Source organism: Mandrillus leucophaeus, unplaced genomic scaffold (assembly GCF_000951045.1).
Source record: "Mandrillus leucophaeus isolate KB7577 unplaced genomic scaffold, Mleu.le_1.0 Scaffold676, whole genome shotgun sequence".
Classification (NCBI taxonomy): Eukaryota; Metazoa; Chordata; class Mammalia; order Primates; family Cercopithecidae; genus Mandrillus; species Mandrillus leucophaeus.
Genome location: NW_012107319.1, coordinates 541,290 through 560,751, shown reverse-complemented (window position 1 = coordinate 560,751; position 19,462 = coordinate 541,290). Strand labels below are relative to the sequence as shown.

Sequence of the window (19,462 nt, the reverse complement as noted above, 5' to 3'; positions counted from 1 at the left end):
TTGTCTCAATTTTTTGCTAAAGACAATACATTAACAAATATTTATCTTATATTTTTGTTTTACATTTATTCCCCATTTTTAGAGAAAAAAGCATATTAAGATCTCACTCTTAAATGTGTAAAATACTTCTACATTTTCTCAGAAAATGTATTCATGTACATTTATATATTATACATTTGTATACGTATGTAGATTTTATAATTCCAATTATAGAATACTATATTGTTTAGTATTTCTCCCTTGATTTTTCTTTTCTTGTTTGAGTTGTCCATGATTAATCAACTTTTATTGCTTTTGCTTTATAGAATCTGTCTGTCCAACACGAATTCCAGTGGCAGCTCGTGATGAAAGGGGATTTGATATTCTTTTAGGTTTAGATGTAAATAAAAAGGTTAAGAAAAGAATACAGCTTTCACCAAAAAAGATAAAAGGATATGAAGTAACATCAAAAGTTGATTTATCAGAACTCACAAGGTATATATTGTATGTTGACACAACTTTTTTGGGGGCATATGTCTATGGACATGTCAAGAATTCTTTAAGCTTACACTTGCTCTTCTTTTTGTAGCAATGTTTTCCCAGAAGGTCTTCCTCCATCATATGTATTTGTGTCTACCCAAAGATTTAAGGTCAAGAAAATATGGGATTTATGGAGAATATTAACTATTGATGGAAGGCCGCAAATAGCAGTTACCTTAAATGGTGTGGACAAAATCTTACTATTTACAACAACCAGCATAATTAATGGCTCACAAGTGGTTACCTTTGCTAGCCCTCAAGTTAAGGTAAAGATGCCTGGGATAATACCATGATTATGATATTAATGGGGAAGCACCATTGGGTTTATGTGTGTTGGGAAAAAGAGGGCTGTAATTTTAACATGACTGGAAATATTTTTACCTTAAATTTTAATGTTTCTGTATTGAGGAAATCTAACAAACAAAGGAAAATTGTTTCTTGATCAATATGGGGACAAATGCTGAGGGGAACTGACATATTCTGAGTGCCTGCTACTAGGTACCAGGCACATTTAATTATAATAGCCATCCAATAAAGAAACCATTGCTCCCATTTTGCAGACAAACTAATATTCAAGTATGTTAAGTTCTCCCTCAAAGTAGAACAGCTAATAAGTGATGACATCAGGAATTAAATTTTGGGTCTAGATGACTTCAAAGTCCATATTGGTCTGTTTTACACTGCCATGTTCTACAGGATATTTACATAAAGACATATCTATTAGGATATTAAATACTGGGTAGATAATAGACATGAAATTTACCTTAATTTAGGAGGACATTTTATTTCCCCAAATGGAATACATATTTAATAGAATATATAAACTTTAAAAAGTTTATTTTCAAAATCATGTTTTCAGAATCCAGATGCAATAATAAAAGTAATTAAGTTTTGCTCATTATTATAATTATGATAGTCTAAAGGCATATTACACAGTTTAGGAAATATATATGGTAATATAAAGTATGCAATTTCTTCATTTAGTAAGTATATTACATTAAAAATATTTGTCGTCTGCTATCTTCATTAAAGCCAATGTGCCAGATTCTGTAAGAAATGACAAATAAATAAGACATGTTTTTTACCTTCAAGGAGCTTATTTATAACAGGATATTCAAGGCAACTGGTATCAAATAGAAGTACAAAATGTTAGTGGAGTGTGGATGAGAAAATGTGTTCTAACATAAAGTAAGAGGAAATCTGCACAAATGAAATAATTTTTGAACTGGACCATTCAGGATGTATAGCATTTTGATGGAGATGGATATAAGAGCACATTAAATAAATGATTCAGTATTGAGTCATCATGTGTCTAATAAAATGCAGGGTTTTTATTTAGAGAATGCAAAGTGACTCTCTGGTGTTTAGAGTATAAGATGCATGGAAGAAAAGGCTATCTAGGTGCAAGCCCAATTTATGAGGGGCCTGGAAAGCCATATAATGTGGTTTGGACTTTATTCAGTGAATGTTTCATCAAAAGGTCTTGACCATAAATGTGTCAGGGTCAAGGCAATCTTCTCTACTTCTTTTTCTTCATCTGTCCATAAATAATACTTTCAACTTTATCCTAAAATTAGGCCAGATCCTTGGGATACAGAAATTAATAAGATGGAACATCTCCCCTAACAGAACTGTAGGGAGAGAGATTAATTCTAGTAGTGATCTGAAGGATGACTTGGAAATGAAAGGGTCAGAGATCGAGATAGATTTGAAAATTATTGAAGTAAAACAAGAGTTCCATGAGCCTAAATTATGGTGGTGACAATGAAAATGAAGAAATGAATTTGAGTCATGTTGAAGAAATATATTGGGTAGAACTCTGCATCTGGTTAGTTACTGCAACTCAAAGAAAGAAACTTATGTTTAGGGGATGCTATTATGTAGGGAAATAGGGTCAGGAATAAAATTTCTGGGGAGTAGTTCAAGTTTATTTTGTTACATACCTTGTTGGGCTAATTGTGAAACATCCTGAAAAATTATTCTACCTAGTATTAGAATTACAGGACCCATGTGTAGGAGAGGTGCAGGCTGTTAGTGTAGACATGGGAGTTATTACATAGCAGTGATAATTGGCCTGGAGGAATGACTGAGTCAAAAAGAGAGAGTGAAAAATGTCCAGAACAGACCTATGAGGAATGCCCTCATTAAAGGGTAGGTTGAGGGAGAAGAACACTTAGAGACAGAGAGAGAGAATCAGCAACTAGAGAGGAAGAAATGAAAATGATCAAGATGGTTTGAATCCCAGAAGTTGAGTGAGAATATCAAGGAAGATTGATTAGTTATGGGGCCCAAAGTTGCAATGAAATAAACAAGATGAGGCAGGAGAGAAGCCATTTGGATTCAGAGATTATTAAACTATTTATGATTTTGAGGAAGTTGCTTTAGTAAGTTATTTGACACAGATTCTTTGAAATATGTAATAGGAACTCAGATAAGGATTAATGAAAGAATTGGTGGGTAGCATATGAGGTCCAGCTTGGGTTAGGATGAATTAATGTATAATACAGTCAGTCTTTGTGGGATGAAGTTTCTCAGCAATGGTTAGGAGCAAGGCAGTAAGAACAAAGAAAGTAAAATATTGTTAGGGGCTTTATTGATGAATCTTCCACACTTTCTTTTTGTAGACGTTGTTTGATGAAGGCTGGCACCAAATTCGTCTCTTAGTAACAGAGCAAGATGTAACTCTGTATATTGATGACCAGCAAATTGAAAACAAGCCCTTACATCCAGTTTTAGGGATCCTGATCAATGGGCAAACTCAAATTGGAAAATATTCTGGAAAAGAAGAAACTGTTCAGGTAGATAAATAATGATTCACTCTTTGAATTATATAGAATGAAACTTTTGCTCTCTTTTGTAATAGTTTTCACCACATTTAATCATATTTAACTTAATTATGAATTCCCTTAAGTTGTTCACCAAAATGTGGTCAGTTCGTTAGTGAAATTTTGTGTATGTATATGTATTAAAATGCAGAATTGGACTTAATCTATTTTATAAGAATAATTAGAAAAATGTTCCCCTGGGTTCAGGATAGAATTCTACATTTCTAGGAAACATTAATTTCATGTTTCCCAAGAGAAACATAGTTTAAGTAATGAATTTGGAAAAGAGAATATAGTTTCATCTGTAAGTGGGGCTGTAAAAATGTCTTTGTAGCTGCAAGGATAAAATTAGATTAATTCATGTCAGGGTTCTTCACAAACAAAACTGTTCCTTAAAAATAAAGCAATTGTGGTATGTTCAAATTACACGTACAAGTTTTGTTTTGACTTTTTGATACCTTCTTAAACTGGAGTATCTGTTTTTGGATGGAGAAATGTGTCTGTAAATGCCATTTCTAGAAAAATCCTTTATTTGAAAAGGTATGTCCCTCCTGCACTGTTTCTATTAAAGGAAGACTCTGTCGTTTTCATACGTGTGTTTACACATGTGGTCTCTATGAATTAATGCTACATGTCAAATTGTAGTAAATAGTTAAACATTAACAGGTGCTGGGCCTACTAATCACACAATGCTCCATGCCGGCAACTAAATAGCAAAGACGAAAGATGGTTTCTTGAGTCCACCCTATACCATCAGGAATGTTGTAGAGATTAGGATAAACACAGAAAACCTGGAAAAACTTTTAAGTGTCCTACAAAATGCTCTTTAGATTAGCTTTTAATACAGGAGTACTAAAAAAGCCTCACTGAATTCCGGGAGAAAATTGGAGATTTGCTCTCGGTGCTAGGGAATTTTTCTTCAGTGGTTATGTCGCATCACATCTTCATAGTGTATGTTAAGTATTAAAATTTTGTATTTTTATTGTTTTAGTTAAATGCTGTGATGTAAACCTTACACAATTACTAACCATAGTGGATGTTTCTATGTATCTGAGTTGCTCTTTTAAAACAAGTTGCTTGTGCCTCAACTTTAATTCTACTGGGTTTATGTTTTTAGTTTGATGTCCAAAAGTTGCGAATCTACTGTGATCCAGAACAGAACAACCGGGAGACAGCATGTGAGATTCCTGGATTTGTAAGTAGGAGGGATTGTTCTTTTCCCCAGATGTTGCTTTAGTACTTTCAAAGCAATAAATAAAAAGCAGATAATATCTGAGTATTAATTTAATATGTAGAATTAATTTTATTTTTTAATACTAGTGGAAGTGAAGTTACATGAAGAAAACGTATTTTGAGGTTATAGTTGAAATGAAGTTGTTATATGTCATTGTGCGAGTGTGAATGAAAGACCACAAGAAAATGTTTTCTTGTTTTGTTTTGTTTTGAGTTGGAGTCTCACTCTTGTCACCCAGGCTGGAGTGCAGTGGCGCGATTTCGGCTCACTGCAACCTCCGCCTCCTGGGTTCAAGCAATTCTCCTGCCTCAGCCTCCAGAGTAGCTGGGATTACAGATGCCCGCCACCACACTCAGCTAAGTTTTGTATTTTTAGTAGAGACGGGGTTTCACCATGTTGTTCAGGCTGGTCTCGAACTCCTGACCGCGGGTGATTCGCTGGCCTCAGCCCTCTAAAGTACTGGGATTACAAGCATGAGCCACCGTGCCCGGCCAGTAATGTTTTTCCCATCATCTATGACTGTGACTATTCCAGTGCTCAGGTAAAGCAAGATGAGACCTGCTCCAGAAAAATGTAAGATGCTTTGTCTGAATGCCAGTGTGTGAAATGCATTATTATACTTAATATAATCATGTATAATATAATATAACAATATAATAATGTATATTAAACATGTGGACAGAACACCCCAAACAGCACAGTTCTGAAGAGCAAGAAATAATTATTTTTCCTTAGTGAAATAATGAATAGATACTTTTCTTGTTGATACCTAAGTAAAAATTTATTATAGTTCTACAATGTAAGCAGTGTTTCTAGTTATTTAGCTATTTTCATTAATGTGTTAGGAGGAAAAAGATTATAAGCTAAAATGTTATAGCATCTCATGGTGTGTGTGTGTGTGCGCGCGCGCGCGCGTGTGTGTGTGTGTGTGTGTGCATGTGTGTGTAATCAATCCCCTTTCCCCTGGGCAAAAAATTGGTGTATTACTGCTAGTGGAAATATGGTAGAATGTTGTACAACTTTTTGACAATGTGAATTCCCGGGGATATTTGAGTCAACCATAGTTTTTAAAATGTGTGTAGTTATGTTGTCATCATCTTCTTTTTTCCTATCAAATGGAATAATGTATGGATCCACATATTCTAAAACCTTGAAGACACAGAACAGCACATTGAAAAATTCTGTAATCAAACAGAATTTTCTAGAAAGGATTTATTCTGGGTTTTCTAGATAAATGACTGTTTAAGCACTATAGTTTTAGATATTTATAACTTGAAATATAAACCTCTTTTAAAAGTGTTAATAAGTCATGGCATTTGAGAATTCACTGTGCATACTTCATTTATTGATGTCTCTGCATTGACATATGATAATTACCATTATCCTCCCATATGATGAAGCACAGCTTTAGATAGCTGATTTTGAATGCTCACTTCCACTTTATGTTTTAATGTCTCCTTCCCTACTCTCAGGTGTGACTTTCTGTGGCCTGTTTGCCTTTTGTACCTTCAATCCAACCTTCTCATTTTTGAACTAATTTTTATTGTTTGGAAAGATGATTGTCCTTTTAAAATTGTGTGTTATTTAATAAAACACAGACTATTTTAGGAGAAGCTCTCCTAAAGTGCAACATTTTAATGCATGCAGTTTGTGACTTGCTAACATGTGTTTCGACATTTTTTTTTTCTGATTCTTAAATGATTTCCTGAAATTTCAAGATGTTGTCTTGAATCTCATCTGGAGATATTTTTTATCTTGCATGGCTATTATATCAAGCAGCTCTGGTGTTTTAATTTTCTTCTTCTACTCACCTTAAAAAAATATATCCTTTCTGTATTCTCCTATATGAATGGAGTAGTAGCATGTATAGATAAGTGACTTTTTAGGATAAATACAGGGAAATATTTTGGTTCTTGTTGGTTTTCATACTTCATATATCTCTAATGTGGATGGTGAAATATCTGTAAATTAGGCTGATAATTTATAAATTTTATTGAAAACATTTTAATACACATTTGTTGTTTTTCTTTCAGAATGGAGAGGTAGGCTTGGATACTATTGTTCCCCTTAAGGTAATATTTGTATTGTGGGACCGTTTAGCTCTTTTCCAACAACTGTAAGTATGAATATTAGACAAATGAACCCATTTTTATGTAACTTCAATGTATTTAATATTTATAGATTTTGTGATTTGGAATTTCCTATTGGGTTGGGCTAAATAAAATTTGAAAGTAAATGTAGGATATTTTTACCATTTTACACAAATATCGAAATGCATAAACATATGTGTGCATGTACCTATATGTCTTTCCATGCTTGTTGTCTGTTTCCATTTTTGTCCTTGTAGTGCCTTAATGGTCCCAGTGATGTAGGTTCAACTCCAGCTCCCTGTATTTGTCCTCCGGGAAAACCAGGACTTCAGGGCCCCAAAGTGAGTAACACCTAACTTGCTGTTTTTGTTAAGACACACAAACAAGAGCTGGGTAAACCATACAATTCCTAATCACTATTGATCCTGTTGAGAAATTTCTATCTGATGTCTTATATAGTTTAAAACCTCAGTTTTAGTCATTTTTTTATCTAGAAAAACAAGTGTATTCTAATCTAGTCTAGATTAGACTTTTGAACCTAAAACTGGTATCTGTCATCCACATTAAACTGAGACAGTATTATTTGTTTGGTTGTTTTCTTTCCCCAAATACTGCTGCTAGATCCCAAGAACAATACTTCCTTAGAATCTGGTAAAAAATGAAGAAAGAGCATTTGTTAAGACATGGTCTGAATTCTTAAATGTCTGAATTCATAATTTGTCAAAATAATTTTTGGATGGAAAAAATGAAGTAAGAAATTTAAAATTGATTTTATTATTGTAAGTTTGATTTGAAGTTAGAGTCACGTACATTTATTTCACTTAATCATGTACTTTTGGGGAGTATATTCTTTTAGTCATTTCCATATTTCCATATATGCACTTGTTCCAGTTACATTTACATATTGATTTGTATAGAAATGTACATATACATTTTTATATGATTGGAGCTATTGTGTGCATACTACTTTATAACTGGTTGTTTTATACATAATATGTTCTGAATATTTTTCTATGCAATTTAATATTAATGACTAATTTTTTTTTTTTTTTTTTTGAGATGGAATCTTGCTGTGTTGCCAGGCTGGAGTGCAGTGGCACAATCTTGGTTCACTACAAGCTCCGCCTCGTGGGTTCAAGCTATTTCCCTGCCTCGGCCTCCCGAGTAGCTGGGATTACAGGCATGCACCACCGCGCCCGGCTAGTTTTTTGTATTTTAGTGGAGATGGGGTTTCACCATGTTGGCAAGGATGGTCTCGATCTCCTGACCTTGTGATCCGCCCACCTCTGCCTCCCAAAGTTCTAGGATTACAGGTGTGAGCCACTGCGCCCAGCCTAATGGCTAAATTTTTAAGTAAGTTATGTTACTTGTGGCATCACTTAGACACAGCCTAAGTAAGACACTCAGAAGTGTAGTGGTTTGTCCATGATAGGTAAATCTTGTTTACTTAACATTATATTAAAATATCACCTAAATAAAATAATGTGTAACTTGAAAGCAGGTATGTTTCCCTAAGCAAAAAGATAATGTTTACGTGTATTGATCACCTCTTACTTGAAGTAACCATAATCATTTTTGTTAAATATGAATTATAATGTTCATTTAGACTGAATTTTCTGATTAGTGTTTCAATTTTAGTATATATGCTGCCAAAGTCAGTTTGTAATTAGTGTTTCAATCGTCAAAACTGAAAAAGTTTTATTTTTTGGACTGCTGGTCCAAGATAATTTAATTCTTTCTTTTATGTATATTTCTCTATTCATTTCAGGCCTAACCATTAAAATAAAGAAAGATATGGAATTTAAGAAGTATACATTTGATCTGTCATTCAAAGTTAAATCTCTGTCTGACTTTAAATTTGAATGCAATACATGATAATCAATGTATTATTGTAAATTATTTTTAGATAGCATTTAGAAGCGTTAATCCAAATCATCTTTAAAGTAACCACCTATTATTTAAGATATCTTGACATAAAGGAGAAATACCTATAAAATACTCCTGGGAGACTATAACCTGGAAGACACCTTGGTGTGTCCTACCAGTAGATTCTTTTAAAAATATATATTCATATAATTTATTCACCTTGGAATATTATACATAAAAATAATTTGACCTGCATTAGATATAATGTAGAAATCAGAGACCCGTGCTATCTGACCTATCAAAGCCTACAGTGCTTTTCTGACTCTCAGTGAGATTCAAGCCACCTCCACCATATCCAGGGTCTCCAAGAGGCTGTTCACTTTTGGGAGGCACCTGAAGCCTCTGATGTTTTCTGATTGTCATTTGTGGTCCAATAGATGTCTTGTAGTGTCACCTATTTTTACTCATGTACTTTCTACACTAAATTTTTAGCACACCCATTGTCTTATCTGATGAAGCCTCTAATGTTTAATATTTTCAAGTTTCATGTGTTTCTCATTTTCATTTTCGTTTCTTAGTCATAATCTAGCCCTATTGCCACCTACTACTCTAAGTGAAATTGCAGTTTTCCACGAATCTTCAAGTTGGCGTGCCTTTTTGATCTGCTTTCCATTTTCTTCAGAAAATCTGGCAGGAGGACAGGAACACACACACACTCTTCCATCCATTTAGGGCTCTTTATCCTGGAAGTGGTTCCTTACCCAGAACACGGACCTGTATGTAAAAAACAGAATCCCTAGCAACCCTCTAAGTTGCACTTCTTTCCTGGCTTTGAAAGTTGATAGAGTTTTAATTAGTTCAACAGAACCTGAATTAAAACAGATGAGACAAGTTTACTTTAGGTTCCACTGAGGCTTATTGGCCATTTTTGTTATATGCTTTCTGGAAAGTTTTGCAGAAGTCCATCGAATAGAGTGACCTGTAAAGAACAGATCTAGCTTTTCTGTTAGCCAGAAATAGACTTTTAGGAGGTAAGTGTGGGGTCGAGACTGAAACAGAGCAGAAATTTTTGTATCGATAAATGGGGAAGTGCTGATTCTAAGATAGTTTTTTTTTTTTTTTTTGAAGTTCTTTAGATTTCTGGAAAATGTGACAACACTGTGGCAAAACCAGGTCAAAATGACCAGGTACACCACACTTAGACTTATCATGTCATTGACTTTTTATCAGGCATCAAAAAATTATCTGTCACTAGACTGTGAGCCCCTGGAAGAATAGCTTAATTTTTATCCCTAATGACAAACATAGGGAATGATTAATGAATTCATTGGAATTATTTGTATATGCAAGCCCGTCTTTTGTTCACAATAAAGGTTAATAAAAAGAAAATTCTCCTTTGACACTCCAGTCTGGCACAGTGCTTAACAGGAATAATTTTTGTTAAAGGAATTTTGAAATTGTCAAAACAATAAGATCCACCCCTCCCCCCATTTAACCTATGTGGAATGCGCTTCTGTTCTGCAAGAAAGATCCAGCTCAATCCCAGCTTGCAAATAACTTCCTTTCAAATGACCCATGCATGCAAATGACAGCTTCTTCCCCTACTTCAGTAGTCAGAGGAACATTTGTGGGAACAAACTCCTGCATTTGCTCTAGTCTTAAATATCAGAAGTGGAAAGAAGACATTTTTGTTTTTTTTCAGGTTAGGACAATTTTTTAATAACTTCTTTGCTCCGAGATACCACTTTTACTATAGCCATATCTCTGTTGATACCCTTTGTTACACCCTAATAATTTTGCCAATTAGAGATTCATTGGGACTATCAAGGTACCCTCTGTCTAAAACACAAAAGCCTTTGGAAAATTTCAAGGGCCAAGGGTATTTACATTTTTATGTTAAAAGTTTTCAGACTGAGTAGAGTCCTTCTAGATTCAGGGCGTGGTACTTGGGTTCTGAGGGAGGAAAGAGGTTGGCTTTGGAGAATGTAATACGTCTTAGGTCAGATGTTCTTGTGGAGACCAGAGGGGTAGCATGAAGGCATAAGGTTTTTGAAATGAAGGCTTATAAACATCATATTTGGGCCTATATGAAGAATTCCAAAGTTTTGCCTTGGATGAACAACTTAAAATATTAGCTTATTTTTATAAGCACAACTGTTTCATACTTTATTTATATTTACATTACTTAAGAGACCATATTCAGAGATGTTTTAGTTTAGTCCATGACATTTCCACTCCTGTCAACAACTTAAAAATCCAGTGGCACAAATTCAAATAAACATAAACAGATACTGCTTTTCAGCTGAGTACATATTTTTGAAAACTCAAAATGTACAAATGTTTCAACTAAATTAGAATAAGGTGGATTGGGAACTTAGTCACAGTTGTATAATAATAAGTCATGTGTCTAATTTAATGTATTGGGGAATTTTTTCCATATTAAATTTTCTAGCATTCCTCAGTCTGGTTCTGATCAGTGTATTATTGTGGACAGGAATGGTAGTGTTTAAAAGCTTGGACCCTGGAGCTGAACTGATTGGGTTTGAATCCCATCTCTATCACTGCTGTGTGACCTTGGGCAAGTTCCCTAACTTTCCCGGCCCTCAGTTTTCCTACATAGAAAATGGGAATAATAAAAGTATCTGCTTCATAGGATTATTACGAGAATTTGGTAACTCAATATATGCAAATCTGTTGGACCAGAGCTTAGTGCATAACAGTCAATAAAGGTTGAGTGTCAGCTTTTATTAAGAGTAATAAAATTGGCCTTCTCTCCAGTCAGCTATATTAATTAGGATTTTACTTTATCCTTCCAGTTTTTTAGGAACAATACCAAACCTACCTGAGTTTTTGCAAATAACTTAGTGACAGCAATAGTCAAAATAATCAGTAAAATCTAACAGCAATAGCAGAACCTACAAGAAATTATTTTCTTCTTGGGGCTGTTGACCAGTGTTATGGTCTTTATGAAGTCACATTGGATTTATCTTGTGGGTAATTTTTTCATTCGGGAACTTAATTTTGATTAACTGGAAACATTATTATTAAATATATTTTTCATAATTTTATGCAGCATAAAAAGCACAAGTCCTTTTTCTGTGCCAAATTTTTATTTCAGCCTGATGATGATAGAGATTAAACCCTCTCAAATCCTTTTGATATCTTAGGTTTTGCTGATAATTAATATTCTACAAATGAGTGGGTCAATGACAGATTATATTTGAAGCACATCAGACAAAAAGTAGTTATTGAATCTGTACTTGATACCCAGCATTGTAGCAAAAAAAAAAAAAAAAAAAAGTAAGACCAGGCATGGTGGCTTACACCTGTAATCCCAACACTTTGGGAGGCGGAAGTGGGCGGATCATGAGGGTATGAATTTGAGACCAGCCTGGCCAACATGGTGAAATCCCGTCTCTACTAAAATTACAAAAATTAGCTGAGCATGGTGGTGCATGCCTATAATCCCAGCTAATTGGGAGGGTGAGGCAGGAGAATCACTTGAACCTGGGGGGTGGAGGTTGCAGTGAGCCAATATCATGCAATTATTGCACTCCAACCTGGGTGACAGTGCGAGACTCCGTCTCCAAAAAAAAAAAAAAAAAAAAAAAAAAGTAATTCAGACTTTGCTACAGTCTCAATCCAAATGATAAATGAAGACTAACTAAAAGAAAACTTTGAGAAAACACTAGTTATGACTAAGTGATTTAAGAGCTGTCATAGATTTTCAGTAGAAAAAGACACCAGGAAAAAATGGAGTAACAAGAAAGGTACAGTGAGGAGAATTTTCTTGTGTTAGCTCTAGAGTGGAAAAAGAGAAAAAAATTTATTCCAGGGAGAAGAAAAAGTTGGAATTTCTTGAAAAGTGGCCAGTCCAGTCAGCACATGGATAAGGAGGGATGGCAGGGAGGCTGGAGATGAATGTGCACCTTCTCAAAAATAAGAGAGAAATTCTAACTCCCTAGAGACAAAGTTGTTTCCTAATGCCCAGCCAGCATTGCAAGTCCTTGGATTAGAAATACAAATTATATTTATTCAGCGAGACATTACATGGTTCAGCATTATTTCCCCCCCTTGAATTTACAACTCTTCTTTCTGTCTTTTAAAAATGACATTTGCCTTCTTCTCAGCCTTTCCTCAAGCTAAGCCTCTTGGGGGGCAGCTGCTAAGTGAACAGCTCATCCCTGCTTTATTGGTTCCTTATTAGAGTTCACTTAGTTCTTTCTATTTTTTTTTTTTTCTCCTGTTGTTTCAGGAACAAATCTCCCTAGCCAGGAGTCTGAAGTAGTATTTCCATGAAATTTGGCTCTATAATAATACCTTAATCACAGTGTAGGTGATTGATTTCTATGTGAATGATTTCTTGATAAAAAATAGTAAAGAGGTCAGGCTCAGTAGTTCATGCCTGTAATACCACCACTTTGGGAGGCTGAGGCAGGAGGATCACTTGAGCCCAGGAGTTCAAGACCAGTCTGGGCAACATAGTGAGACCCCACCTCTACAAAAAATATGAAAATTAGCTGGGCATGATTGCTTGTACCTGTAACCCCAGCTACTTGAGAGGCTGAGGTGGAAGGATCACTTGAGCCTGGGAGGTTGAAGCTACAGTGAGCTGTGATCACACCACTGCACTCCAGTATGGGTGACAAAGCAAGACCCCATCTCAAAAAACAAAACAAAACAAAAAAACCCCAAAAGTGAAGAATTAATAGAAATCATGTGCCTCTCTAGAGGGACACCCTGATACTTATGGCAGCGACTTCCTATTTTTCAGCAGGATGCTCCATTTAGATTTCACGAATTCATAGATAGATACCTATGATATTTTTTAGTGTTTCTTCGAATTAAGTTATAAAACATCCTTACCTCACAAAAAGTGTTGCTTTCATGTTGTTTTTACATGGATGGTGGCCACCTGAATGGTCAGTACTGGCCATTGGACAACATGGAAGAGTTCCATAGAGTGTGACTGAGCTCATTGCCATGTGATATTAAACAGTGTTCTTTAAAGATCTTAGGTTTTTGAGGATAAAGGTTTTTTTTCTTCATTCAAATATTACATGTATTCAAGGATTATGGGACTTGGAATAGAGTTGTTTGGCCTGGGCCTTGCTCTCATAGTAATATTATATTAATTTGAGATTGCAAGTATAGACAAAGTAACGCAGCAACACACTTACAGGATTGAAAGAAATGATAGTTATGCAGCTTTAAACTTGAATTCTACATGAGAGATCACATGGTCTACAGACTATTTTTAAAATAAATATGAGTTAAGTTGTATTGTAGGACATCAATATCCGTATATATAGAACCTATAGGATATAATGAAGTCTATATGCCAGGCGCGGTAGCTCACCTAGCACTTTGGGAAGCTGAGGCAGACAGATCACTTGAGGTCAGGAGTTTGAGACCAGACTGGCCAACATGGTGAAACCCCATCTCTACTAAAAATATAAAAATTAGCCAAATGTGGTGGCACATGCCTGTAGTCCTAGCAACTTGAGAGGCTGAGACAGGAGAATCTCTTTAACCTGAGAGGTGGAGATTGCAGTGAGCTGAGATCGCAACACTGAACTGCAGCCTGGGTGACAGAGCAAGACTCCATCTCAAAAAAAAAAAAAAAAAAAAAAAAAAAAGGTCTTATGAGTCAAATATTGCTATCATGGAGACCATATTTGCTATGATACTTTACAGTTTGTTCAAAATTCTAAAAATATATCCTACCATAAATATGCACATTTTGGATCAGTGAAAAATACTTTACTTGCTATAGTTATACTTGGTGTGGTCACATAAATAAATCATTGAAAGTTCAATATAATAAGATGTATTATTTATTAAGTAAGCATTTAAAATATGGCTTTTTGGGCTTTTTTTTTTTTTTTAACTTTTGTTTTTAACGTACAAAAAGCCTCAAATAATGAAATTGGTTTTGAACTTTTATTGATCCTGACTGCACCAATGTGCCTGTTTGTTTTGTACTCAAAAGTTTGTTTGCTTCCTGCTTAGGGTGACCCTGGACTGCCTGGGAACCCTGGCTACCCTGGACAACCTGGTCAAGATGGTAAGCCTGTGAGTACTGAAAGCTTAGTCATCTCCGGTATATCTGGGATTGTAGTGTCAAAGTAAAAGTTTTGCTGAGCAAAGTTAAACAGACAAGGAAAGCTTTATTCACGACTGCTGCCATGGGAAGGAGAGACTGAACTCAACTTTGTTGGAACAAAAGGAGCTGGGGTGTGTAAGCATTAGGACAAGTTAATGGACAAGTAGTAGAGGACTTTAGATGGGAGATTGATCAATAGACTTAAGCACATTGAGTTATTCCACAGTTTGCAAATGTTTTCCTCTGTGATTAGGCCATCTCCCTTTGCTAATTGGTGCTCATCAACGTTACATACATACCCTCCCTCAGAGACTGGAAGATAGTGGGGACACTATCTTCCTTGATGATTACATTTCAAAGGGGTGGCTCTTAGGTCCTTGAGAAAGACATTTCTGGGTTATAAAATTGACAAGTAGCTTTTAGAGCTTTTTAGAGTATTTACATTTCAAAGGTGCAGAGAAGGAATGTACAATTGTAAGTTCTCTAAAGCAAATGCTCTAAGGAAAAGGGAGGTCCAGGATCCACAGTCAGGAAGAAAGCTGCCTAAGTTTAGTCAAGCTGAAGAGAATGTTAAGGCCAGCTCAGGAATACAGTTAGTGTCCTAGTTAGCTTTTAGTTATCTTACTTCAAAATTGCATACATCTTTGCTACAAAAAAAAAAAAAAAAATACTGTCCAGTGAATTCTCAGTATCATAAAGGGCTGGTTTTAGAAATTTTGTTGTTGTCTTTTCTCTACACATCTGTGGAAGCTTTCAAGTTAAAAACCCTTTTAAAGGTAATGTTATTTTCCTAATAATGTATACACTGGAATATATTTATAGTCTGACTAAAAAATACAATATCCTATAAGGCTCAAGGAAACTTTAGAGATGTAAAGGGAACATAAATAAACTTTAAAGCACTTTAGGCAAATATTTACAGTTAAGTCACTATCAGCATGTATATAAGAGTAAACATAAGAATTAGCTTTTGGCTGGGCACTGTGGCTCATGCCTATAATTCCAGCAATTCACATGGCTTATGTGGGTGGGTCACTTGAGACCAGGAGTTTGAGACCAGCCTGGCCAACTTGGTGAAACCCCATCTCTATTAAAAAAAAAAAAAAACAAAAAACAAAAATTAGCTGGGTGTGGTGGCACACACCTATAGTCCCAGCTACTTAAGAGGCTGAGGCACAAGAATCACTTGAACACGAGAGGCGGAGGCTGCATGAGCTGAGATCATGCCAGTCTGAGTGACAGCACAAGACTCTGTCTCAAAATAAAATGAAGAGGAATTAGCTTTTGAATGTTTGAATGTCAAATTATAATTGTCACCAAAATGAAGCATTTCCTGAGATTTTCTTTATCATGAGGCATTAATTCTTACCATGAAAGAGTGAGAATGTTTGCATTGTGAATCAAAATTGTTCAAGGAATGAAAGAACCATAGATATAATGCAAAATCATCAATACCTTAACCATGAGGATGAAAGAGTTGCTTAAGTTCCTGAGAGAGATTTCCTAAGAAATTAAAAAACAAACAACAAAACAAACAAACAAACAAAAAAAACAACTAGCCAGATTTTGAAGAAGTAGTAATGTGCTAAGACTTTGTATACTAGTGTTGCATGGGAAGAGGATGGATAAACAGGTAAACTTCTCTAGGGAAAGATTATCAAAAAAGGGAGGTAATTATCCTTAGCAAACACACACAGAAAACGAGATACCGCATCTTCTCACTTATAAGTGGGAGCTAAATGATGAAAACATATGGACGCATAGAGGAGAACAACACCCCCCTGGAGCCTATTGGAAGGTGGAAGGTGAGAGGAGGGAGAGGGTCAGGAATAATAACTAATGGGTACTAGGCTTAATACCTGCGTGATGAAATTATCTGTGCAACAAATCCCCATAACACAAGTTTACCTGTGTAACAAACCTGCACGTGTACCCCTGAACTCAAAAAAGAAAAAAGAAAGCAAACTTGGGGAAATTTGTTTTTCTTAAAAAGTAGGGAGGCTGAAGGGGTAAACAAAAGTGGTAGCCACCTGGAGATGCAGAGAGCTAAGGTGATGTTGTGTGGTTGCTGGGGCAGCATTTTTTCAGCTGACTCACAGGGATTCAGAGTGTGAGGGCAATCGAGTTACAGACTTTGATGAAGACAGTGATTTGATCTGTTTTATGATTTAGAAGGATAAATATAAATGCTATTTGGAGAGTAGATTATATGGGGTCAAGAGTAGAAGAAAGGAGACTACGCAGGAGGTTGTTTCATGATTGTGAGTGGTAAGAGTAGTTTGTAATAGGGTGATATGATGGGAGAATGGAGAAGTCAGATTCTGGGTTATTCTTAATGGAAAGCTGACTACAATTGCTAGCAAATTTAGATATAGGGTATGAAAGGAAGAGAGGAATCAAAGAAGAATCAAAGGAGTATAGCTTGAGCAACTGGGTGAATTGTGGTGCCATTTACTGTGCTGTGCGAGACTCGGGGAGATAGAAGTTTTATAGACATGTCTTAGTCCATTTTCTGTTGCTATAACAGAACATCACAGACTAAGTAATCTATAGAGAAAGGTTTATTTGGCTCATGATTCTGCAGGCTGGGAAGTCCTAGAGCATGACACTAGTATTTGGCAAGGTCATGGCAGAAATCATCACATGATGAGAGTGTGAGTGAGAAGTAGTGGAGTGGGAGAGAGCAGGAGAACAAGGGAGTCAGTCAAAATCATCCTTTTTATCAAGAATTCAATCCCTTGGTAACTAACCCCCTCCCCACAATAATGACCTTAATCTATTCATGAGGGAAATGTCTCTATGACCTAACTACCTCTTAAAAACTCCACATATTATTACTGTTACAATAACAATTACATCTCAATGTGAATTTTTGAAGGGGCAAACATTCAAACCATAGCAGGTGGGAATTGGAACTATATTTTTGAACAGGTTGGAGGTGGCCAATTGGGACTTATTTTCATGCAGATGTATGCAAAACCATGAGAGTGGATGAGATCACTTAAGAAATGAATACAGATAAATAGAGAAGAGAAGGTGGCAGGGGATTGACCACAGGGCTCTCTTACAGGGGAAAAAGAGGAAGTGGGTCCAGCCCAGGAATTTGGGAAAGACTGATCAGTGAGATGGGAGGAAAACCAGGGGAGTGTCATTCTATTAGGCGTGTTATTGCTGTCAAGAGATCCAGAAGAATGAGGCCTATGACTAGACCATGGATTTGCTATAGGAGAGTATTTGAGGACCTTGATGAGTAGGATTTCAGGGAGGATAGTACAAACAACAGATTGAAATGAATTAAGCACAGAGTGGGAGATAAGAAAAAGGGTGACAGTGAATATAGATGCTTTTTTTTCTGAGAGATATAAAAGGAAGCAGAGACACAGAGGAGTAGAATTGGCACAATGTTTTAAAGGCAGAGTTTTTAAAAAATGGGAGATATTGTAGCATGTTTTTATAGTGATGAAAATGAGGCAAAGGAAAAAAATCAAAGTTTGGAAGATAGGGAATATTTTCAGGAGGAAAATCCATAGATAGGTTGGAGGGCGTTGATTCTAGTTACAAAAGTAGAGCTTGGCCTGGATGGAGAGTGTGGGCAATTAAATATATGAGACATAGGTCAAGCTGATGGCACTTTAAAATGTGGGCTATTTTGGGGGAATAAATTGAGGGAATTATCATAAGACAGCTTCTTTTTGAACAAAATTGAATTGAGGGAATAGACTCCAAACCTAACCTTTCCTCTTTTGTATTTATCTTCAACCCCCATTATATGCCAACATTTGCCTTATAATTTCTCTTATAGCCCATTCGTTTCTCACTTTTACTTAAGAGGTCATATGACTTTACTGCCTTTCCTCACGTCAATTCCTTAATCTCACTGAAGATACTTCCCTGAGGTCCCATGTGAGTTTTGCCCTAATTACACTGGGTGAGCTGAGTTTTATAAATGTGAGCCTCGTTGGCCTGCAGACCCCTTTCCTGGGACCTACTTTTTTCTGAGACTGGCAGCTGAAGTGCTGTACTGACTCCAGAGCCAATGCAGTTCACACACTGATGTCATCTGCTGATGCCTCAAAATGACACAGAGCTCTCGGACAGCACTGCTAAATGAGTTAGGTCTTCTTTTTAGTGACAAAAAAATCCTGGGTAATGTTTGGAAGTGAGTGCTGAGCAGGCCTTCCACAGGCTATCAGCCCTTGGTTTTCTTTGTTAAAAAAAAACCTCTTCCCATGCATGAAGCACTGGAGGTGAATTATTGTTAGCCTGATATAATACTCATGGATATTACTCTATGACTCTAAGTTATAATAGACTTATTTATTGTCTCATCTCATTTAGTACATGTATGTGTTTTGGTGTCTGTGTGTATGATTTTATGTGTAGGTAACTATGGTAGTATCTGATAGTAGTCTCAAAGAAAAACACAACTGTGGTAGGAAGAATAATGGTCCCTCAAAGATGTCCATGTCTTAATCTTTAACTCCTATAAATGTGTTATTTTACACGCAAAAGGGACTTTGCAGATACCATTAATTCAATGATCTTGAGATGGGAGATTGTCCTGGATTATCTGGGTAGCCAGATATAATCACAGAAGTCTTTATAAAAGGGAGGCAGGAGTGTCGGAGTCGGAGAAAGAGAGTCCATGATGGAAGCAGAGAGCACAGTGAGGTAAGCGTGAGCCCAGGAATGATGGGAGCCTCTAGAAGTTGGAAAATGGAAGCTCCCCTGGAGCCTCCAGAAGGAATGCAGTCTGGCTGGCACCTTAGTTGTATATAAGATTCCTTTCAGTTTCTGACCTCTGAAACTGTAAGGTAATGAA

General features: G+C 36.0%; 1 protein-coding gene across 1 annotated transcript in view; it reads left to right on the top strand.

The window, feature by feature from the left end:
- Positions 1-19,462, top strand: part of COL21A1 (collagen, type XXI, alpha 1) — a 204,853-nt gene that overhangs the window by 91,707 nt on the left and 93,684 nt on the right. Inside the window, exons 6-12 of the mRNA XM_012002053.1 lie at positions 306-474; positions 569-785; positions 3,144-3,317; positions 4,462-4,539; positions 6,612-6,620; positions 6,926-7,009; positions 14,547-14,609. Of these exons, the coding sequence (XP_011857443.1) occupies positions 306-474; positions 569-785; positions 3,144-3,317; positions 4,462-4,539; positions 6,612-6,620; positions 6,926-7,009; positions 14,547-14,609 (794 nt within the window). The remainder of the gene's footprint in view (positions 1-305; positions 475-568; positions 786-3,143; positions 3,318-4,461; positions 4,540-6,611; positions 6,621-6,925; positions 7,010-14,546; positions 14,610-19,462) is intronic.